The sequence below is a fragment of the Megascapheus bottae genome, chromosome 1, assembly GCF_031878675.1.
Source record: "Megascapheus bottae isolate mThoBot1 chromosome 1, mThoBot2.hap1, whole genome shotgun sequence".
Classification (NCBI taxonomy): domain Eukaryota; kingdom Metazoa; phylum Chordata; class Mammalia; order Rodentia; family Geomyidae; genus Megascapheus; species Megascapheus bottae.
The window spans coordinates 52565768-52589571 of record NC_143509.1 but is presented as its reverse complement, the minus strand read 5'-3'; the positions used below and the strand labels follow the sequence as shown (position 1 = coordinate 52589571).

Below are 23804 nucleotides of genomic sequence, written 5' to 3'. Positions count from 1 at the left end.
GAGCCTCGCGGCAGCACCGGTCCCCGAAGCCGCGGCTGGCCCCCAGGTGCAGTCCGGTGGTGGGTCGGGCGGACCCCGCGCGGCTGCGCCGCCGTAGCTCACCGCATCTTCCTCGGCTCCCGCCGCCCGCCCGCACGCACGCACGCCCGCACGCCCGCCGGGAACTCGCGCTCGCCGGCTCACTGTCCCGGCCCGCTCTGCCAGGGCAGTGCGGGGCTCCGATGGCGGGGCGCGCGCATCGCCGGCTCCAGGGGAGCGCCGCTACCTCATTTCTTCCCTTCGGGGAGGCGTCCAAGTCCGCTCCCGGGCGCTCGTCGACCGGCTGCCCGCCTTCGCCCGTGCGCCCTCTGGGATCCCGCGCGCGGTGGCCGGCTCACATCGTTGCCGTCCGGGAGGAAGCGCACGGGTAAATATAGGCCGGCGCGAACCATTCGCCGCGCGGGGACGGGGGAGGAGCAGAGGAGGGGGTGTGCTTCGCGCTGCGACGCCCGACGGATTTCTGGTCTCTTAAAGGGACATCGTTGCAGCCACTGGTCGAGCGAAGAAGAAGACCGATCCAACCAGCCAGCCGCACCCCAAATCTACCAACTCCTTTTATCTGCAGGATCCGCCGAGACCTGGGGCTCCCCAGATGAACTCTGACACTACACCTCCAGGCGGAATTGCGACTCGGGAAATAAATGGATGCCTAGATCGAAACTTGTGGAGGAGGTGATGTTGAGAGTTGAAATTGCCCATTATCATTCTCCCCCCCCCCCGCCGTGCAAAAATGTCGGAGAAACCTTCCCCCCACCCACTGTGTGACAGCTCACCGAGAACCACTGAATACTGTTTAATATTACTATTTTCAGAAGGCAAAGAGATGAAGGTGTACTACTATCTTGGTTACCCACAGGTGAACAGCAATGAAGTATCAGGATAACTGAATGAACAATATTGTAAGTCAACACATCAGATGCCCTTGGTTCCCAAGAATACCCCTTCCTGCTGTTAGTCCTCAGAGTGGAGCAGTTCTCCGAAGTACACAATATTTCTAAATCAGGCTGTATGTGGTTAGATCTCAGTTTGCTTTATTATATCTCTGCCGTATTTTGGATGAGAATTCTTAGTGAAAATCCAAATGTCATTTTTATTTAAGTGATCATCTCATTAATCATGTGGGGGGGTGCCAGTCCTGAGACTTTAACTCAGGGCAGGGTGCCATCCCTGAGCTTTTTGTATTCAAAACCAGCACTTGGCCATTTGAGCCACAGCTCCACTTCCAGCATTTTTGGTGCTTAAGTGGAAGTAAGAGTCTTTCCGACTCTCCTGCCCAGGGTGACTTCAAACTGTACTCTTCAGATCTCGGCCTCCTGAATAGCTAGGATTACCGAAAAGAGTCAAACTGCAAGACTCCTGGTGGAGAACTGTGTTCTGCCTCAAGGCCCAGTCCACTGGGATTTGGACATCTTCCCTGCCCACTCCTCATCTCAGAACCAATGCAGGGGGGTTCCTGGAAATTCCTTGATCCTCTACCTTTGCTGCTTTTTAACCTTCCTGGGAATTGTATTGTTGGTGCTGAACTTCAATTTAAGTAGCTTTTCTGTGTAGCTTTGATGCCTGCTCCTGAACTACAAGTAGACCCAATTTGTCTCTAAGAAATATTCAGTCCAATAAAGTCTATATACTCTACCCAACCCTGAGCTTCTTCTTGAATGCAGGCTTTATGAGAGTTTGTAGGGCCTGGGACAAATTGGCACTTTAACAAATGTTTGCTTACTTAATGAATGAGACATGCATATGAACAAGAAGTCTAAATGCTATGAGAAGGACCTAGCTTACATTGAGAAGCGTGGAAAATAAAAGGTTCATTGGGACTAAGAAAACCAGAAAAAGCTTCTTGGAGGTGGTGATATTTTTTAAATGATAGAATTTCTCTGAACAGGAAATGGGGTGGAAAGGCTTTGTGTGACTAGATCATAGTAGACTTAGAGAATGCATACATGTATATAAGGTAGAGTGGGGTTTCATGACTATAACAAAAAAAGAAGAAGAAGAAGCTTTCCTATCAGGGAAGAAAGTCTTCTGATAATGGTTTTTTGGAGGAAGAGTGTCTTTTTCACAGCTGGCCCTATAAACTCCTCAGCTTCAACGATTGGTTAGTATAAGATTGTCACACATAGTATTGGGATGTATAAGGGCTACAATAAACTCTGAAGTTTAGTCTGCTCTTCTGCCAAATTTCCATAGTATTATGCAGTCTCAATGAAGGTAGTATGTGTTCAAAAAAAAAAAGAATTCTGGAGGAAACACACCAAATTAACCTGTGCTAAACAATAGTGACCAGTTTTAGCTGGTCCACAATCTCAAAGTCTACACTCTACAAAAGTTGACATCATATCTTATTTACGCAGTTGACTTTTCCGAGTGGCTCAGAAGTCCAAGGGCCAGAGAGAGGTCCTAAGGAGGAGGGAAGGAAGTAATTTGGGGCTAAGGCTGGTCTTAGTCTCTGCAGGTAACACCATCAAGGATTTCACAGGATCGGGAAGTGAGAGCATCACACTGCCAGGGAGGTGTGTCTACTAGCCAACTAGATTTTAACAGCGACTAGGCCAGTCCCAGAAGGACAGGCCCACAGAGCTGTTCCTGTTCACCTATGTATGTCATACCTTGTGTATCACACACCTTGACAGTCTTTTTAATAAGCTCGTTTCAACCTTGGGAGAACAGAGAGGTTCTAGGCAAATGTGAGCACTCTGGCATAGTGAGTCATGTAATCTAAGACCCAGGAAGGGGGCCAATCAGGCTATTCCTCCGGTACTGGATCTGAGCCAGCCTCTGGGGCCTGCCTCACCTTGTGGTAAAGCTAGCCACTCCTCTTGAAAGCAACTGAGGCTGGGCTTCTTCTGTTGGGAACTCTGAGGTCTATGTTTAGGAGCAGACAAAAGCCAGAACAGAAGTCAGCAAAGCCAGCTAGGAAATCAGCCACTGACTGCACTTTTTGTGATACTGCCCCATCTACTGGTAGCAGGCAGAAATGCCACTCATAAAACTGGACAAGCCAGTAGTAGGAACAACAGCCAAGTGGGAACTAGAAGAAATACTGCCACCAGGAGTCCCAGCCCCTGGTTTTGCCTCTAGAGCCAGCCTTATCTCACATAAGACTTCTGGACTGGCTTTCCACCATCTATGTTTTGCATAATGCTCCTCCCTCTTCACCTTCCTCCCCCAGCATCTCACTGAATGAACACTGACTTCGGAGATGATAAATCTGGAATCTTCAAAGTCATTCTGCAAATATTTGTTCAGAGTCAGCTTTGGCTGTGACGTCGTCACTGGGGCAACAGTAAAGACAGGTATTTACCTTCCTGTGATTTACAGCCTGTGCAAAGGCAGATAATCAACAGCCAACTAATAAAATATCTGATAGTGGCAAGTCTCCAGTGCAAAGGAGACTGTTTAGAAGAGAAAGTGACTGAGCTGAAAGGATGGTAAGCCAGGAAGGTAAGCCAGAGCCTGGCATGCAGAGATAAGGCAGAGGGTTCTGGCATGTGCTGAGCAATATGAGAGACACAGGTGATCTTTGAGCACTAAAATATGGTGTGCTCAAACTGAGGCATGATTTCAAAGGCCTGTTAAGACAAAAGGATTGTGAAAGATTTCCTTGTTCTATTACTTCAATGATATTTAGGTTTTGGTGAGTTAGGTGAAATGTATATTTTTTTTGCCAGTTCAGGGCAAGCTCTAGGCCCCTATATTATTATTTTAATTTCTTTTTCCTCCCTTAATGTGACTAACTGGAACATTTTAGATCACATGAATGGACAGTGTTACCCTGGTCAAAGGCATCACGGAGGCGAAGGCCTGTGGGTAGCTATGTACTTGGTGGGGTCAAGGACACTCAAACTTCCCCATCCTGTGTGATATTTCTGACTCCGGAGGGACCTCCAGAATCGACATCAGCATTCTTAGGAGATCGTTGGGTCCTCAGAGGCGCTACCTTGAGAAGGGGTTAAACAGTTCTTGTGAGGTCCCAGTTAGTTCCCATAAGAGAGTGTTGTCAGAAAAGAGCAAATTTGACTCCTGGGTCTTCTGACTCCTGTGCTTCCTGTTTCACCACCTGATTTCTCCCTCATGCATGATCTTCCAACAGAGTGCCATCTGCCATGATGGGATATAGTCTTACAAGCGATTCTTCTCATCAGTGCCACCAAGACAAGGGCACTTAAGGACTAGATTAGCATTGAAAGTGGAAAGAAGAGAAATTGTACCCCTGCATCATTACCTTTAAAGCAGAAACCTTGTATTTAAAAACTTATTATTTTGGGCCAGGAGTGTGGCCTCGTGGTAGAGTACTTGCCTAGCATGCATGAAGACCCAAGTTGGATTCTTTGGTACTGCATACACAAAAAATGCCAGAAATGTTGCTGAGGCCCTGAATTCAAGCCCCAGGACTAGCAAAAAATAAAATAAAATTTGTTATTTTGACATTTCCATTTCTAATAATAGTAACCAATGGTAACTAAATTTACTACTGTTCAACGCACTCATGACAAAGAGGTCATGATCTCATAGCATGATGTAGCCAAGTAATTCCCCTGCTGTTGCCAGCCAGGTGACCTCTCCAGCTGTTCGAGATCTCCTGCTGTGTCTGATGTCAAGGAGAAGCACAGGTACCATTAAGAGGAAGGGAATGTTCCAGGGTCAGGAGTCTGCCAAGCACCTCAGTGCTATTAGCCAATGCCCACTTTAAGGCACAGCACAAACCTAATTCAGAACATTCTGGTCCAGGGTATCTAGGCTTTGCTTGAGCACTTTATGGGCAGGAAGCTGAGTATTTTCCAAAAGTGAATACTGCATCTTTGAACCACTTCGACTCTAAGCAGATCAAGTGGTCTCTACTGGGCATTCTGGTTCTGTTTGCCTTGTGTATCCTTAGAACAGTCTTCTCTCTCTTCTCATAGATGTGAATGGCACCTGTGTACCCCGGTATCCTCTCCTTCAGGCCAGTCATGCAGAAATGCTAGTGCTTATTAATCTATTTGGAGTGATTTAAGGTGAGGGGTCACAGGTAGAGATAAAATTCAAAGGTTGAGCTGGGTGCTGGTGGCTAACACCTGTAATCCTAGCTATTCAAGAGGCTGAGATTTGAGGATCACAGTTCAAAGCCAGCCTGGGCACAAAAGTCCATGAGACTCTGATCTCCAATTAGCCATATGAAAACTGGAAGTGGTGCTTTGATTCAAAGTTGTAGAGTTCTAGCCTTGAGCTGAAGAGTTAGGGACAGTGCCCCAGGCCCAGAGATCAAGCCCCATAACTGACCCCAAAAAAGTAAAAGTCTGATTATCAGACGTCCCCTCTGATAGATTTTGACTTACTTGGTGGTGTAGTCCATGGCTCCATTATTGATTACCTATTAAACTGTGGCTGATCATCACTAAAATGTGTGCTCATTCGGGTAGGGGGTCTGTGTACTGCTGAAATTCCAGAGCCTAGGAAAGGATGGACAGGTGGATGGATGATTTAGTCTTAGCACTTTCTATCTGCAGATTTTGAGTTTGTCACTATTAAGCCTACTTCTAGCCTCCTTTACTTTGCTTCACTTTATTGAGACTCAATTGCTACCACTCTGAAGTGCAGAAAAATAGCAATGCCTTTTCTCATTTGACTGTTGTGAATGGAAAATTGCAGACATCCATGATAAAAGATCCTAGTTTTTCCACAAATAAGTGGGAGAAAAATCTGTGAGTGTACATACAGTGCACGTAAGGCCCTGTAGCTTATAAGGCAGGCCCTTTGGCACTTTTCCTTGCATGCACATCTTACACAGGTGGGCAATTTTTATGTTTGATTGACGTTTCTTAATCATTTATAATAACCATTTGACATATTGAATCCACCTGTTTTCCACAAAGAGAAATAGAATGGCAAATAATCAGAAGGAGGTGTCCCTACTGACTCAGATACTACAAAGATGACCACACTTCCACTTTCACAGCTCTCAGCCTTCTCAAACTGCTTTAATGTCCTCAAAGGGTGAGGAGGGGGGTGTCAAGAATGAGAGAAAGGGGGACAGGGCTTCAAGTTTGCCTGAAAACAGTTTCTTTGCCAGTGACAAGGGGTGAAAGGAAAATCGATACAAAAACTCACCCACACTCTCTCTCCCGCCCCAGACAGATATGGAGCACAGAGGCTTGGCAGTGTAGAGTTGGATTGCCAAAAGCTACTCGAAGGTTTTTCCTGGGTGTGGATTTCAGACTTGTAACTACATTTGTTCAGACAAGGTAACTCAAGTATTATGCAACACCATGGACTGGGGACACTCCTTTTATTGCCATGGGGAAGCTGGATACGAGACTTCTAGTCTCCAAATCAAAGTGCCTTCTCCAGAGGTTAGCTGTTCAGAGAATCCTGGCTTCAAGTGAAGGACTTGAGTCTATGGAGAATCAAGATGACCTGTCCAGTGTTTCAGATGCAACAAGCCTGATGGGCGAACATTCCCGGCAACATGACAAATCGATGATACGAGTTTGGCTGGGCTGTGTTGTTCCCTGACACGTGGGTGGAAGAGTTTCTGCAGTTAGAGGGCAGGAACCTGAGCTGATTCATCTTTGCAACCTCCTCATTGGGGCAGCAGCCAGCACCTTGCCCAACCTTTCATCACCACAATCACCTCTCCCCTCTCCGATCACACTTCAGCCTTCTGACTCTGGCTTCCATGATCTTTCGTCATCAGCACCCTCATTTGCTTCCTCTTTGCCCTTCTCATGGACCAGTTATCAACCTAACTTCTCATGTACATACTCAGTTGATGGGAAAAATGTTTTTCATCGGTGCCAAATTAGTACCCCAAGTACTGAATAACAGTCTTATGCAGCGTAATCTCACGTGCTCTGTCTGTCAAACAGAAATTTTGAATATTGTAATTATGCTCCATTAAACAGATAAGAAAATAGGCTAGAATCTTTGGAGTGGTGACTTGGGAAAAATATTTTAAAATAATTATGTTTTGTGGATAAGAGTATTTGCTAAATCATCTTACACTGTCAATACCCTTTTTATTCCAATCCTGATTAAATTATCACATGGGTTTACTTAGACAAGACTTTTGGGAACTCTTATAATAATGACAACAGAGACCTAAAATATTTGTTTTCTCAAACTCTTGACAGTGACAGAACTAGAAGAGGAAACTGTAGTAAAATCTCAATTTACTGACTGAGCTCTAGGAATGATATGGAAGATTTTTCTAGCTCATCTATTATCACTATTAACATATAAAAAGCCTATTTTTTTCTTTTTCTCTCTGTGTGTATGTGTATGTGTTTGTATGCGTATGCGTATGCATATATGTATGTGTGTGTGTGTGTGTGTGTGTGTGTGTGTGTGTGTGTGTGTGTATGCATGCTACCTCCGGGGCTTGAACTTGAGGCCTGAGTGCTCTTCTGTAGCTTTTCTTCCACTCAAGGCTGGCATTCTACCACTCTGACCACATTCCATTTCCCATTTTTTGCTGGTAATTTGAAGATAAGAACCTTATGGACTTTTCTGCAAAGCATGGTTTTGAACCTGATGTTCAAATTTCTGTCTCCTGCTTCGCTAGAATTACAGTTGTGAGCCACTAGAGCTAAACCTCAGTCGTATCCATTAATCTTATTTTATTTTTGCCAGTCCTGGGCTTGAGCTCAGGGCTTGAGCACTGTCCTTGGACTTTCTCAAGGCTAGAGCTCTACCACTTGAGCATCAGCACCACTTCTGGCTTTTTTCTATGTATGTGGCACCGAGGAATTGACCCCAGCTCTTCGTGCATGCTAGGCAAGCACTCTACCACTAGGCCAAACTCCTGGCCCCATATAAAAGTTAGTTTTATCTTTAGCCACTCAGCTCTAGAGAGAAGATCAGAAGCTATCTCTAATTCTTCTTTTGTTGTTGTTGTTTGTTTTTGCCAGTCCTAGGGCTTAGGTGCTATCCCTGAACTTGCTTTGCTCAAGGTTAGCGCTCTCCTTACTTGAGCCACAGCTCCCCTTCTGACTTTTTTGGTGCTTGATTGGAAATAAAAGCCTCACAAAATTTCCTATCAAGGCTGGGTTTGAACTGCAATCTTCAGATCTCAACCTCCTAAGTAGCTAGGATTATAGGCATGAGCCACCAATGCCCAGAAATCACTAATTCTATTGCATATATCTTCTGTATTTTTTCTGTGTGAAGATTATGTCCAGAATTTTTGAAGACAATACTACATCTATATTGGGAAATGTAATTGCTGGCCTGTAAACACTGCCTTCCAGCCTTGCTAACTACTACAAAACTCATCAGCAATCCCTTGAGAACTTCCCAAAGTCCAGCCTAGTTAGGTAAGAACTAACAGTGAGATGGGAGAGTGGTATGGTCCCAATTCTACCTGTTGCTAATGTGTTATGGCTTATCAGTCCACTTCATTGTTTTTGCACAAGAAAGGACCACACTCCATTGGTACTCAAAGTGTGGCCAATGGACCAATTCCATCTGTTATCTGAAAATTTGCTTGAAAGGGAAACCTTGTCCTCACCATGGACTTTATGAATCAGAACACTCCTGTACAGGAGACTTCGGGGGATTCATATGCACATTAAATTTTGAGAAGCACTAGGTTAGTGACTTTTGCTTGCATAATTTTTTAAACTAGGACTCTGTGTGTGTGTGTGTGTGTGTGTGTGTGTGTGTGTGTATTGGTGCCTGAGAGCCACTAGTGGGGCTTTAACTCAGGGCCTTGTGCTCTTTTTCATTCAAGACTGGCTGTAAATCTACTACTTGAGCCACACTTATGGCTTTTTTTTTTTTTGCTAATTAATTGGTGATAAAAATCTCAGATTTGTGAAAAAAAAAAAAGAGTCTCAGATTTGTCTGCCTGCTCTGGCTTCCAACAAAGATTTTAGCCTCTTATGTGGTTAGGATTAGAAATGTAAGCTCCTGGTATCCACCAATTTTATTAGTTTTTTTAAATTAATAAGTAAAAGTGGTATGCATTCGTGATTTATAGCATGTAATGATGTTTAATGTTACCTATTGTGGAATAGCTAACCCAGGCCATTATCCTGAATCTATGGGTTCTAAAATATTTGCTAGCAATTCTTATTCCTTATAACCCCGGGAAGTAATAGGATAGTGATTAAGACTTGAATCTGATTTCTGACATTTTACATATTTGATTTATGATTTGGGCAAACTGCTTCCTTCTCTGAGCAGCACACCAGAAGGCCATTGCTCTGGATTAAAGAGAATGTAGCTTACTGGCACACAACTATCCCTATACCTAAGTGGGGTTTTTTGTTGTTGTTGTTTTAGGTCAGTCGTGGGGCTCGAACTCTGGGCCTGGGCACTGTCCCTGAGCTCTTCAGCTCAAGGCTATCACCCTACCCCTAGAGCCACAACGCCACTTCCGGTTTTCTAGTGGTTAATTGGAGATAAAGTGTCTCCCGAACTTTAGTGCCCGGGCTGGCTTTGAACCTCAATCCTCAGATCTCAGCCTCCTGAGCTAAGGTTACAGACGTGAGCCACTGCACCCGGCCTCTAAACCTGTTTTTTATGTTTGCATTATAAGGAAATCAAAGGGTAAAATGAAAGGCCCCCGGCTTTAAGAGCATAACCAGGTATATGTTTTCACTTTCATTATGGGGAAATGTGAACTTGTAAACATTTCTTATTTGAAATAAAGCAGACATCAGAGCTCGCAGCGATCTCGTCGAGTTCTAGAAACTTTCAATTTGCTATTCGGAGCTCCTATCCAGGAGGGGACCTCCCCCCGCCCACGTTCTCGGCTGAGGAATATGAAATAAATAATAAATGTATTTATTGGGCTAGACTTCTGCAAGACTGGAACACCAAACTGGATGGAAAAGCAGTGTCAGGAAGCAGTGCCACCTGCCGTCACAGCAGCACTCTTCACCCCAGACTCGGCCGCCTCCCAACGGAAACAGCCGGGAGGCGGAGTTAGTTCCGTGCGTGGTGAACGGCCACATTTTCCGATTGTTCTAGTTTCTCTCCGGTCGCTAAAGACTGGTGGACCAATCTGGAGTGTACCATTATCTCAGCTGCGCTATCAAATGAAGACATAGGCATATCTGTGGAAGGCGTGCTCACACTGTTTTTTTAATTTGTTAAAACGCAATTGGAAAGTTCCAGCGCTACAAAAAAAGTGCCCTAGAGCAAGTAGTTGTGTTTTCTCCCCCTCAACTTCAGGTCTGAACTACTTGGGCTCACCCAAACGTCACTTCCGGTGTCGAAGCGGCCCAAACCGGAAGCCGCACGCGCTGAGGGAAAGCGGTTAAGGACGGAGCGTCATTTTGCTATGGGACGGCGGAGAGTGTCCGGCAGTGGGTCGCTGGGTCGGGCCCTTATCCGCCATCAGACCCAGCGGACCCGAAGCCACCGTCTCTCTGACTCATGGGTAAGAAAGACCAGGCCATCCTTCCTATTCTGTTTGGTTTTGAGAGGCTGAGCTCCACAGAGTTTGAGGTCGGAAGTCACCCCGACGCGGGCGCAGTGGCTCGCGCCTGTAATCCTCGCTACTCGAGAGGCTGAGGTCCGAAGATCGCGGCTCAAGGCCAGCCCGGGCGGGAAAGTCCGAGAGACTCTTATCTCCAATTAACCACCAAAAAGTCGGAAGCAGAGCTGCGGTTCAAGCGGTGCGACGCAATCCTTGAGCCGTAAAGGTTAGGGACAGGGCTTAGGCCCAGGTGCGCGCGCGCGCGCGCACACACACACACACACACACAATCAATCATCAATCACAGAAATTTCCCAGAAGTGAAGGGTAAGTAGAAATTCCTGCCACTATGAGAACCATGTCTTCCAAGTGAGAGCAGGGAACAGAATAGAGAGGCTTGAAGGCAGGCAGAGCTAAAGTATGAGGGGGAAACTGGGTAAGGATGAGTTGTCTTGAATGCCCACATGTCTTGAAAACGATTTATTTACTTTGCTTTAGAAACCAGAGCAGTGCTTGGGAGATTCTCAGCAGGAGAGACCAAATACTGTTGATTTGTTCCAAAATTTGATTCTCCAGAAGCTGTTGGTTGCCACCAGAAAATAATTCAAATCCCTGCGCCTTCGCTGAGAGAAGGAGCTTTCATTTCTATCGTACTACAGACTAAAATATTTCTGTAGGCCTTTGGAATATTATAGTTGAATCTTGAAAAAGAGAGTAAAAGCTGGGCACCAGTGACTCATACCTGTAATCGTCACTGATTACAGGCTGAGATCTGAGTTATCACGGTTCAAAGCCAGCCTGGACAGGAAAATCCATGAGACTTATTGCCAGTTAACCAGCAAAAAGCCAGAAATGGAGCTGTGGCTCAAGCGGTAGAATGCTAGCCTTGAGGCACAAAAGCTCAAAGAGAACACCCAGTACAAGACCCAGGACCTGCACACACAAAAATTTGATAAGGTGCTTTGACTTGGTGTTTGTCATTCCAGAGATAGTGGCCACCATTTCTTCCACTGGTATTGTAGAACTTGTCCCTAATGTTACTCTCCATGAGCCCCAGCCACACCATCCCATCTTTGCCCGTGTGCAGAATAAACACACAGTTCTTTTCAATATTCATCAAGTCTGGGTTACTGTAGACATTTGAGTACTGATCATGCTAATTGATTTAAAGGCACTTTTTATTAATGTAGCTTTTAAGAAATAGTTGAGATAATCTAGAGGACTGAATTTTAAGCCTTCTAATTTTTGCTGGGATTTGTTTGTTGGTGCTTGTACTAAGCAGCATAGCTTAGAATGGTGTTTTTTGTTGTTTTGTTCATTTGTTTTCTTCTATTGCTATAAAAGTGATATACAGAAGGGTTTCAGTTACATAAATCAGGTAAAGAGTGTATTTCTTTTTGAACACTGTCACCCTTCCCCTCACTCTCTCCCAGTTTTCCCTCTTGTCCCCACCCACAAGTTCCATAGTTTATTTTCAACATAATGTCTAGTGAATTCCACTGCTGCATTTTTTCACCCTTTGTCCCTCCATTTCTGTACCCTCCCAAAGACAGATAAATGAGCAAAAAGACATAAAAAATGAAAACAACAAAGAAAAATACCTCTTGTTTCCATTTCCCGGAGTTCACTTCTATAAATACTATTTTATATGATCAGAGGCACATAAGCATTGTGTCTTTGTGTTCCTCCCCCATGAGGATGGTGAAATCAGTCATTTGCAACCAATGTTTTATTTTCTAATGTAAGCTAGTATAAGAAATGCCTGAATATATTAGATGTGGCAAGGTAATTTTTGTCTTAAAATGCTTTTGTTTTCATTTTACTGTAATGATTGGTCCTTACACATTTGGATCACTACGGTATATATCACACATTGTTGGGTCACTATGTAAAGTGTATTTTTTAAGCTTATTTTTGTGTGATTGAACTCAGTGTTTCTTGCTTTTACTCATTTTTATACTTACATCTGATAATCTGCCACTGGAGACACACCCCCAGTACAGTTTTTTGTTGACTAATTGTAGCTGTAGCTTAAGAACTTTTCTGCTGAGGTTAGCTTTGGACTTCAGTCCTCCAGGTCTCAGACTTGTGAATAGCTAGGATTACAGGCATGAACCACCTGCAGAGTACTTGCCTAGCATGCATGAAGCCCTGGGCAAATTCCTCAGTACCACATAGACAGAAAAAACTAGAAGTAGCACTGTGGCACAGGTGGTTGAGCATTAGCCTTGAGAAAGCCCAAGGTCTGGGGGAAAAAAATTATCAGCTGGCTGGTAGAGTCAGCCTGGCTTTAAGTTCTACTTCTACCACTTTGCTTGTGATTTTGAGAAATTTTTTTTAGGAGCTGAGAGTTTGGCCTAGTGGTAAGAGTGCTTGCCTAGCATGCAGGAAGACCCAGGTTCAATTCATCAGTAGCACATGCGCAGAAAAAACTGGAAGTGGCACCGTGGTTCAAGTGGTAGAACTCTAGCCTTGACAAAGCTGAAGGAAGGATTTTGCTTTAACTATTTATTTAAAAAAAAAAATACGTGTTAACTAAGTCTCAGTTTCATAATTAGTAAGATTATGAAGTTTAAGAGAAAATTTATTTCAAAAGATTCTGAAAATTAAATTTAATGATGAACTATGAGTTAAGTTCTCATGTAAATATTAATTATGAGTACAGATTTTAGTCTGCTAAATTCTTCTCAGATGTATAGAATGGTTTAGAAAAGAAGTTTAGAGCCTGTTTGGATGTCAGAGAAGAAAAGCACCTTAGGGCCTCGAGTTTGACCTAGTGGTAGAGTGCTTGCCTAGCATGCATGCACGAAGACCTAGGTTCAATTCCTCCGTTCCACATACATAGAAAAGCTGGAAGTGGTGCTGTGGATCAAGTTGTAGAGCTCTAGCCTTGTGGAAAGCCCAAGGCCAGTGCTTAGGCCCTGAGTTCAAGCCCCAAGACTGGCAAAAAAAAAAAAAAAAAAAGAAGAGCACGTTTATCTCTTTCCTTGTATTTTGTTTATAGTTGCACACAAGTGAACTCAATGATGGGTATGATTGGGGTCGTCTTAACCTTCAGTCGGTGACGGAACAGAGCGCCCTTGATGACTTTCTCGCAACTGCAGAACTTGCAGGGACAGAGTTTGTAGCTGGTAAGTTGCTTGTTGCTGAGTGTGTGCGATACTGGTTACATTTTCATCTTGCTAATTAAAGGCAAAAAAAAAAAGGCTCAGGGCATTGCTCAAGTGGTAGAGCACTTATGCTCAAGGCACTGAGTTCAAACTCCAATGCCACCAAAACAATGTCTGTAGTAATTTTTGCCCAGACCATTTCAGCATATATTTACTGCAGAGAAAGTGTGTGTGCATGCGTGTTGGGCCGGGGAGGGGGGGTAGAGAGAGAGAGAGATCAAAGTTAATAAAGTTATGAGGGGAAATTGGAAAGGCAACATTTGGTTTGGCAGAATTTGTTAGAGGTTTGATTCCACAGCAGTGTAGACCTTAGGACCAACTGATGTACATTTGTGAATACCAGAAGAAATATTTGGAAGGCTGCACCTAAAATTATTAACCTCACAAGTGACAACTAGAATTGGAGAAGTGAGAAGATTGAAGTTGATCAATGGGAAGTTAATATTGTTGGATCTTTTTGTAAGGAGACACGTGATTGTGTAAGATTTAAATTTTCAAAACTAAGTAGATTGGTGAAAAGCACAGTTTTAATCTAAAAGGAGATAGAACGGGATCAAAACCAGAGCTGGAAAGATTAGTTTAGGCAAGAGAAAGCACACAGCTTCTCTGAGGCTGGATGGCACACACATGGGAAGGTACCAACCCAATAGATCCAGTTTTTCTCTTCATAAGATAATGGCATGGTTATCTTCTGGGCAGAGACAGGATGGTTGGTAAAGAGCCACGACTATCATTAAGGGAAAGGGACAATAAGCCAAGCACATAAAAATATTTTTCATTCTATGGGAAGTGCTGAGTGCTTAACTGGAGCCTGTACATCTGCGCGGCACATAACTGCACTGCTGTGTCATGCCTAAGACTGCACACACTGCTAGCAAAATGAAGATTAGGAAATTAGAAGCAGACAGTGGGGGTATAGTGAGAAAAGGAATTTGGTGGTGTAGTTAGATGGTGATGGAGTGATGTGCATGTCTTTTGGGCTAAATAGGAAAAGAAGCGAAGCTAGGTGGTGGAGAGTGGACCAGTGTGTATGCACAGGTTGGACGAAACAAAACAGGGATGTAGGGCGGGAGATCACCATTGGAAGAAGCACCAAGAAGGAAGCATGATTTGGCTGTTGGTGGTGGTGTTTACATTAGTGAGATCCATGACTGGGTTCCCTGTAACTCAACTTACTGTACGAGGAAGGTCCTGTGTACTGCAGTCTTTGTCTAAAGGGACAGGGAATGTTGCTGAAGATTCTCTGTTATTTTCTGGGCATCTTAGGAGAAGGTTAGCTTCTCAAGTGGAGTGACTATTGCCATGAAAACTAGGTAGTGGTGTGTTTGGTGGAATGGGAGAAGCCAGAGCATCTGAAGCTAGAGCCTGGGCAGAGAAGTCTCTCTAGTTCATATGTACACTTGTTAAAACTTTGGGAGAGTAGTTAGTGATGGTGAGTGTTCATCATAATATACAACAGCTACAGCAGTGTGGTTGTTCGCCTACTCTAGCTGGAATCTTTGCTTCCTTGCCATCCCATTGGATTAAAATTATTCCTCATATTTAATATTAAATACTATCTCAGGCTCTCATATTAATTGTTTTCCAGGTTTATCAGAATAACTCAGGATTTTATTTTGCCTCCAAATTAAACATACTTTTCTTTTTCTGTAAACAGAGAAACTTAACATTAGGTTTGTGCTCCCTGAGGCTAGAACTGGACTGCTGTCTTTTGAGGAGAGTCAGAGAATTAAGAAACTCCATGAGGAGAACAGACAGTTCTTGTGTATACCTAGGAGGTGAGTTAAACAAAAGTTTATAGAGCATTTAAAGCCATACAGGACCACTGAACAGGAAATTTTAAAGTGGTTGTTCACATTTTCCCTGCTTTCTTTTCTCTGCTAGCATTATTTTATCCAGATTCCCTATTTTTATTTTGGTACTTTCCCCTTCTGTGATTGTTTCAGACCAAATTGGGACAAAAAAACTAGTCCAGAAGAACTCAAACAGGCAGAGAAAGATAACTTTCTAAAATGGAGGCGTCAACTTGTCCGGTGAGTATAAGACTTTAAGAATTTGCCTTGAAACTGGTGTGTTTGTATTACTTGTCATTTGAAGCCTCAGTTCTTTGAGAATGGTAGCAGGGTCCTGGACATACACATTATGTATATGTATAGAGCATTGCTGAGGGGGGTGTATGCATCCATACACAAAGATGACAGGTGCCATCTTTGGTCAGGTCCTATTCTTTTTTTTTCCTTCCATTGCCTTTTGTGGTCATTCGGTACTCTGAACTGCCTTCCAGTAAGAGTTATTTGAGAGAGAAACTTTCAGGGCTTACACACTTACATACTTAATGGGAAAAACTTGAACAGTCCTGGTTCTTGAACTCAAGGCCTGAGCACTGTCCTTTGGCTTTCCTCAAGGGTAGAGCTCTACCACTTGAGCTCTTTTCCATGTCTGTGGTACTGAGGAATCGAACCCGGGTCTTCTTGCATGCTAGGCAAGATGTGTATAGACTCAGCAAGATGTGTATGAAAGGGCTGGGATGTGTAGCTTGGAGGTAGATTGCTTGTGTATGTTTGTAAAGCTCTTGGTTTGATCCCAGCACTGTGTGTGTGAGAGAAAATTGATGCTTGTTATTACAATGAACTTGAACATTTATGCCCTATTTCTCTGGCAAAGATATAAACTTCTCATTCTAAAGCCAGGCTAGAAGAAGAACAAAAGTTGATGCTGACTCCTTTTGAACGCAACTTGGACTTTTGGCGCCAGCTCTGGAGAGTCATTGAGAGAAGGTGCGTAGCCATTGACTTTGTGTAATACTCATTACACAAAATGTTGTGGTAGGGTTCGATTTGTCCTTAAGGAAGACACACACAGCCTTCTGCTTACATTTAAACCTTCCAAGACTTTTTTTGTTCTTTTGATTCAGTCCTCAAACTCAATATGTAGTCCAGACTTCCCTCAAACTTAAGATCCTCCTACCTCAGCCTCTTTAGAGCTGGGATAACAGGCATTCGGGATGTTGGTATTAGATTTGAATGTTGATATAATCATGGATTATGAATCTGGAAGAAGTATTAAGTTATATAAAAGTTATATATGTGAACTATATTTCCTTTAAAATACTGTGGTTTAGGTTTTGGAGGTAGCTTAATAGTAGAATACTTACTTAGCAAGTTCAGTTCCCATTACCAAAAAATAAAAATGCTTTGTTATTAAATGGGTGTATTAATAAGTTTGAGGATAGTGGATATTTTTCTTTTCTTTCTTTTTTAACTTTTTTGCCAGTCCTGGGGCTTGAACTCGGGGCCTGGACATTGTCCTTGGACACTTTTGCTCAAAGCTAGTGCTCTGCCACTTGAGCCACAGTGCCACTTTGGGCCTTTTCTGTGTATGTGGTACTGAGGAATTGAACCCAGAGCTTTATGCATACTAGGCATGCACACTACACTAGGCCAAACTCCCAGCCCCAAACAGTATTTTTAAACAAGAGAATATGTTTCTACTTCAAGGAATACAGTTTTAATCACATGGAGATAGATTGGAGTTACATAAAAATATTATTAATAAATTGACTACTTCCATACTTTAGGCATGAAATATTTCTACACCAGATGTCTTCTGTTTGCTAACAGGCTGACTAAGCCATCTGCCTCTTTAATTTCAGTAGTAGTTATCAGAAAAGATACCATGTATCATATGCCATTGAAATGCAGAAAACTATTGAGGCCATGTTGGCAGAAAATGGTAATTCAATAAAATCAAGCACTAATATGGAGTTGCCTAAATGCTTTCTGCAATGTAGTGGCACTTTATATCCTAATCCAGCATGTAGAAAAAGCTAGTCTGAAATGGGGGGGGGAAGGGTAGTTTGTTGGTTTTTTGTTTTGTTTTGTCGGTTGTGGGGCTTGGACTCTGTCTGGGCACTGTCTCTGAGCTCTTCAGATCAAAGCTAGTGCTCTACTCCTTGAGCCACAGTGCCACTTCCAGTTTTCTAGTGGCTAATTAGAAATAAGAGTCTCACGGACTTTTGTGCCCAGGCTGGCTTCAAACCTCGATCCTCAGATCTCAGCCTCCTGAGTAGTTAGGATTACAGGTGTGACCCAACTGCACCTGGCTTCTTTTTTTTTTCTTTTCTTTTTTGCCCTTCTTGTGACTTGAACTCTGGGCCTGGGAGGTGTCCTTGAGCTTCTTCTTGCTTAATGCTATGCTCTACCAGTTGAACCATCAGGCCACTTCCAGCTTTTTCCGTGATTAATTGGAGATAAGCCTCTCATGGACCTTCCTGCCCGGGCTGGCTTTGAACATGATCCTCAGATCTCAGCATCCTTCGTTGCTAGGATTATATAGGCATGAACCACTGGTGTCCTCCTGGAATGTCTTTTCTTATTGGTATTTTAAAGCTGTTGAGTTCTTTTACTTGTTTGGTTGGTAGACGTGGTGTTTGTGGACCTTGTGATTCTGGCCTATTTGGCTTTCTTCATTTTTTTGTAATCATCTCAATTAATTTAGTTTAAAAGTGAGATGTTGCCTTAAAGGAAATACTGGACCAGCTTAATTTAAAAACTTAAAAACCATTTATCAAAAAAATATAACTCTGAACACGAGTTACATATGTCGGTGGTGATGTGGTGGTTGTGATTTTTTTTTTTTCCTGCTTCTTGGAGACAAAGCTGGGGAGGGGCAGAAAGGAGGGAAGAAGGGTGAGCAGATGTAATCAGTGTACACTGGCGGAAAGCAAAGGAATGGGTGGCATTGTCTGAAAGAAATGTATTCAATACGTGAATTCCAAAATGGTAATCCCTCTATACAATAATAATAGTCAAATCATATATTTAAAAAAATTAGCAACTCATGCTCACTTCGCAGCACATATACTAAAATTGGAACAATACCGAGAGAAAATTAGCCTGGCTCCTGTGTAAGGATGACATGCAGATTCATGAAGCAGTCAATATATTTATCTGTACAGAGAGAGCCCATGTCCCAAGGGCCATTCTCTTGCCCCCAATAAAAGAGATTCAGGTGTTAAAAGATTCCCTTCTTTTTTTTTTTTTTTTTGCCAGTCCTGGGCTTGAGCTCAGGGCCTGAGCACTGTCCTTGGATTTTCTCAAGGCTAGAGCTCTACCACTTGAGCCTCAGCACCACTTCCGGCTTTTTTCTATGTATGTGGTACCAAGGTATCGAACCCAGGTCTTCATGCATGCTAGGCAAGCACTTTAACCACTAGGCCAAACTCCCGGCCAAAGATTCCCTTCTTGAATACTTGTTTGTAAAAATCAATGTTAATAAATTCTTCAAAAAAAGAAAACTCGTGTAAACAACCTAAAGAAGCCATTAAAGCACCTAGAAGAACAAGAAAAAGTTAACTCTAAAACAACTAGAAGGACAAAAATAGCAAAAATAAAATTTGAAATACCTGTGATGGAAATAAGATCTACTATGCATAAAATTAATAAATCAAAAAACTGGATTTTTGAAAAAAATTAGCAACTCTGAGTTCTTCTGAATCATATAAAGATTAGATTTTTTTTTTTTTTTTTGGCCAGTCCTGGGCTTGAGCTCAGGACATGAATTCTGTCCTTGGACTTTCTCAAGGCTAGAGCTCTACCACTTGAGCCTCAGCACCAGTTCCGACTTTTTTTCTATGTATGTGGTACCAAGGAATTGAACCCAGGTCTTTGTGCATGCTAGGCAAACACTCTACCACTAGGTCAAACTCCTGGCCAAAGATTAGAATTTTTAACCATTTGAAGAAAATGTACTTTGAAAGCTACTACTCCTGCCCTAAGTGATAACTTCGATCCTGGGTATTGAGTACGGCTCAGTTACTTCAGGAAATGATTGGTTAGCCCAGTTAGGATTCGGGGAGACTGCTGAAGGGTGGTTAGACTCTAGCTTCTGTCTTTCTAGTGACTTACAGCAGGGCCTCGTGAGGGACTTGAGAGGCGGGTGCCATTGCTGCAGTGTGATGAAGAAATTGGGCTCATCATGTGTGCTTTAATGTGCTCTCTTAAGCTGATGCTCTGCTGTTTTGTGTTTTTGCCATTTAAACATTCTCCAAACTGTCTGTTGGGTGTAGGGATCATTGTTCTTTCTAGAAGTCTAGTTGAATTCGATACTGGCATCTGTAGACAGCAGTCAGCCAGTGATTCTGTTAATTTTTTTTTTTTTTGAGGCCTTAATGTGAATGCAGATTGGGCAGTGAACACTTAGTAGACTCACTTTGGAATGAGGTATTTGTAATTTTTTCCTCAAAGAGAAGGTAATAGAAGTTAATATCAAGGAAGTTTTAGTAGTGACAAGCTATTGAGACTTTTCTAGGCCATATGCATTACAGTTAAGAGCATGACCTCTGGTCCAGACTGGCTAGGCACCTATATGACTCCAGCATTTACTAGCTCTCTTTGGGCAGCTTACATAACTGCTGTAAGCTTCAGTTTCCTTGTGTATCACCAGTGAATGGGCGTGCCTTAAAAAGTGAAGGGTTGGCAGTATTTAGAGTGTTTGCCCCTGATGCCTTTGGTATATGCTGGCCAGTCTCATGGACTTCACAGTCACTGAATTCTCTCACTTTCTCTTCCCCAGCGATATTGTGGTCCAGATAGTAGATGCCCGAAACCCACTCCTGTTTAGATGTGAGGATTTGGTAAGTAACATTTGATTTCAGATTTCACAGCAAAGGGGAACACAGCACCTCTCATGTTAGTAACTGTAGACAAGCACTTTAGTTTCTTTTGCTTTGTTTAACTAGGCCTACTTCCTCTCCAAGGTCAGGGGCTTGCAGAGCATTACTGTTTACACAGATGTTCTCTCCATCAGTTGTTTCCATCTGCAGGAAGGCACAAACACTTGCACTGGCTTCCTATCCCTTCTACTTTACACTTTATTGATACATATTTGCTGGTCTATTATTTTTCAAGAGGCACCAGTCTGAGTGGCATTTAGCTCATTTTAGATTACTTAGTCACTTTATTTTTTATCTTTCTCATTTAGTTATTTCTTTCCGTACCTTACAAATTACTCTTCTGGATGTTTTATAAAAGATGTTAGTTTATAAAACACCACTGGATAGCACTACATGTAAGGATTAAGTGAGGTAATACAATCTGATGACGTGACGTTTTCAAATTGATGAGTAACAGAAATCTTAATGATGAAAGTTCTTGTCCAAGCTCACTGAAGGGATTAATTAGTCGAATGTACTAAGAATGTTAATCTTTAAATTAAAAAGTGATTTCAAGCTAAGAGCAATAAAAACTTTGGTTAGAGCTACTCAGTGTCATCTCCCTAATTTTTGCTTGTTGGAAGTAGCCCTTCTTAATGTCTGTCTTGCCTAGGAATGTTATGTGAAAGAGATCGATGCCAATAAGGAGAACATTATTCTGATAAACAAAGCAGACTTGTTGACTGCTGAGCAGCGCAGCGCCTGGGCCACATACTTTGAGAAGGAAAACGTGAAGATTATCTTCTGGTCAGCTTTGGCAGAATCCATTGAACTGAATGCTTTCTCCAAGGTACAGGGCGGGGGTTTTTTCAGGGTTTAGAAAAGATTTTAATTTCTGATTATCGTGCTTCATTTGTGTGTTCTTTTTTCTTTCTGCAGATTTCTGGGAAATAGTTTTGGTTTTGTTTGCAGTTGTTTTATGTTTGTTTTGGTGGGGGGAGAAGGCCTAATGCTACAGTAGTAAATTGATGCACAAAGTGAGTCACAAAGTTCCCCTCTCCAAGTAGTGCATTCCCTGTGAAATGACTGGTATTTTAACCTTTGGGGGAAGGGGCAGGAAGTGTTATAGGAACTTTCATTTTGCCTTCTAATTGCTTTTAAGAGAAGTCAGAACTAAAGGGTACAATGAAGGAAGTGGTGACCTCTCTAGGCTTATTTTTATACCAGGGTTTTGAACTTGACTTCCCACTGAATTTGGCTGGTTCTCTACTGCACAAGCCATACCTTTAGCCCAGCTTGTTGCTGTCCTTTTGTTAGATGGAGTTATTCCTTAAAGACTTTTTTCTGCTTGGGCTGGTTTCAGACCATGTTCCTCTGGATCTCACCTTCCTGAGTTCCTAGGATTATGGGAATGAGCCACTTGTACCCAGCCTTACTTTTTTTGAACACAAAGAAACTAACCCTACATTAAAATATATCCTCTTATGACCTTTATCTTTTCACCCAAATTCTGCCAAAATTACTTGTATTTTGTTTGTTTGTTTTTGGAGCGGCTTTTTGTTGTTGTTTGTTTCATTTTTCCAGTCCTGGGGCATGAGCTTGGGCCTGAGCACTGTCCTTGGACTTTCTCAAGGCTAGAGCCACAGCACCATTTCTTTTTTTTTTTTTTTTTTTGGTCAATCTTGGGGCTTGGCTCTGTGGCAGAGGGTTTCACTAGTATGCACAAGGCCATGCTGACAGAGAGAAATGGAGGCATACAGAGAAACCAACACACACACAGGTGGTAGCTCTCAGTAATTGATTTAAATGATGAAGACCAGCCAGGTACCTGTGGCTCACACTTGTTATCCTAGCAATTCAAGAGGCTGAGATCTGAGAATAGAGGTTCAAAGCCAGCCCAGGCAAGAAAGTCCATGAGACACTTATTTCCAGTTTACTACCAGAAAATTGGAAGTGGTGCTGTGACTCAAGTGGTAGTAGAGCCTTGAGGTGAAGAGCTCAAGGATAGTACCTAGGCCCAGAGTTCAAGTCCCATGACCAAGAGGAAAAAAACAGAAAGGTGAAGACTCCCCAAGAGCAAGTAATTCATTCCTACTTATCTCTAAATTCAGAAAGTTCTTCCCTTCAGTGAAGCTATTAGTACCCCATAGGACCTTTGAACTGAACACTTATCTTTAGTCTTCATGGTTCCCTCTTTTAGACATCATTTACAGGACTCTTATTCTTGGTAACTATGTCAGGATTATGATTAAAATTGGCAGCACCAGGTCGGGAGTTTGGCCTAGTGGTAGAGTGCTTGTCTAGCCTACATGAAGACCTGGATTCATCAGTTTCACATACATAGAAAAAAGCCGGAAGTGGTGCTAAGGCTCAAGTGGTAGAGCTCTAGCCTTGAGAAAGTCCAAGGCCCTGAGCTCAAGCCCAAGACTGGCAAAAAAAAAAAAAAAAAAAAAGGCAGCCCCCATGGGACTAAGAGTATGGCCTAGTGATAGAGTGGTTGCCTAACATGCACAAAGACTTGGGTTCAGTTCATTGGTACTACATACATAGAAAAAGGCAGAAGTGGTGCTGTAGCTTGAGTGGTAGAGCTCTATCCTTAAGAAAGCCCAGGACAATGCTCTTGTACCTGTACTTAGTTCAAGCTAGACCTGACAAAAGAAAAAATTACAAAATGTACAGCCCCTGGTTGTATACGTTACACCTAGCATTGTTTGCCTAGGGCTTACTCAGAGATTCAGATTTATAGCAAACATGATAATACCATTAATTCAAACATATTGGCAGACGTGATTCTATTTTTACTTGTGGAGAAAGTTTGTGTGTGTGGTTTTTTTTGTTTGTTTGTTTTTGTGGTGGGGGGGAATCATGGGGCTTGAACTCTGGCCTGGGCACTGTCCCTGATCTCTTAAGCTCAAAGCTACCGCCCTACCCTTGTGCCATAGCCCCACTTTCAGTTTTTGGATTTCTGGTGATTGATTAGAGATAAAGAGTCTCACAGCTTTGTATTACCCGGGCTGGCTTTGAACCATGGTCCTCAGATCTCAGCCTCCTGAGTAGCTAGGATTACAGGCCTGAGCTACCACGAGCCAGAGCAGCCAGAGCCCCCATGCCTGGCTTCTGTTTTGTTTTTATCTGAAGTTGCTGAAGTTGGGATATAAAATTAATGGATTGGGACAAAGATAGGGTTCTTTTTTTTTTTTTTTTGACATAAACTGCTTTTTCTTTCTTTGCGCTGAGTTATCTGTGCGTTTTATGTGTGTAGCTTCTATATATTCTTCTAAAGCCATATAATATTGTTGAATACATAGAACCAGAAATGAAAGATCTAGGACCTTTTGCGGACTTGCAGGCACGAAAAGAAAGAAAAACTAACCAATAAAAATAAAGCTTTCTTTAGCAGGTACTGTTGCTGTAAATACATCATTGTAGTCATTTAATGGACTCAGCAATAATATAGTAATATAAGTACTTACTGTCCTTGGGCTATCGGGCACTACTTGCCATATTAACCATGATTTCTTTTTCTTTTTTTTTATTA

General features: G+C 42.6%; 2 protein-coding genes and 1 non-coding gene across 3 annotated transcripts in view; all 3 read left to right on the top strand.

The window, feature by feature from the left end:
- Window positions 1–205: 205 nt before the first annotated feature.
- Window positions 206–1080, top strand: LOC150069154 (uncharacterized). Its single transcript, XM_090344090.1, has 3 exons — window positions 206–406; window positions 514–711; window positions 896–1080. The coding sequence occupies exons 1-3, from the start codon at window positions 222–224 to the stop codon at window positions 897–899; spliced, it is 387 nt and encodes a 128-aa protein (XP_090200216.1). The 5' UTR covers window positions 206–221; the 3' UTR covers window positions 900–1080.
- Window positions 1081–10287: 9207 nt separating this feature from the next.
- The window catches only part of Lsg1 (large 60S subunit nuclear export GTPase 1), a 29775-nt gene continuing 16258 nt past the window's right edge, over window positions 10288–23804 (top strand). The window contains exons 1-7 of the mRNA XM_090344082.1: window positions 10288–10405; window positions 13449–13575; window positions 15272–15392; window positions 15561–15647; window positions 16305–16391; window positions 20188–20248; window positions 20940–21116. Coding sequence (XP_090200208.1) covers window positions 10307–10405; window positions 13449–13575; window positions 15272–15392; window positions 15561–15647; window positions 16305–16391; window positions 20188–20248; window positions 20940–21116 — 759 coding nt within the window. The 5' untranslated portion in view covers window positions 10288–10306. The remainder of the gene's footprint in view (window positions 10406–13448; window positions 13576–15271; window positions 15393–15560; window positions 15648–16304; window positions 16392–20187; window positions 20249–20939; window positions 21117–23804) is intronic.
- Window positions 18454–18561, top strand: LOC150069153 (U6 spliceosomal RNA). Its single transcript, XR_016538433.1, has one exon. It is a non-coding gene; the product is annotated as a U6 spliceosomal RNA (small nuclear RNA).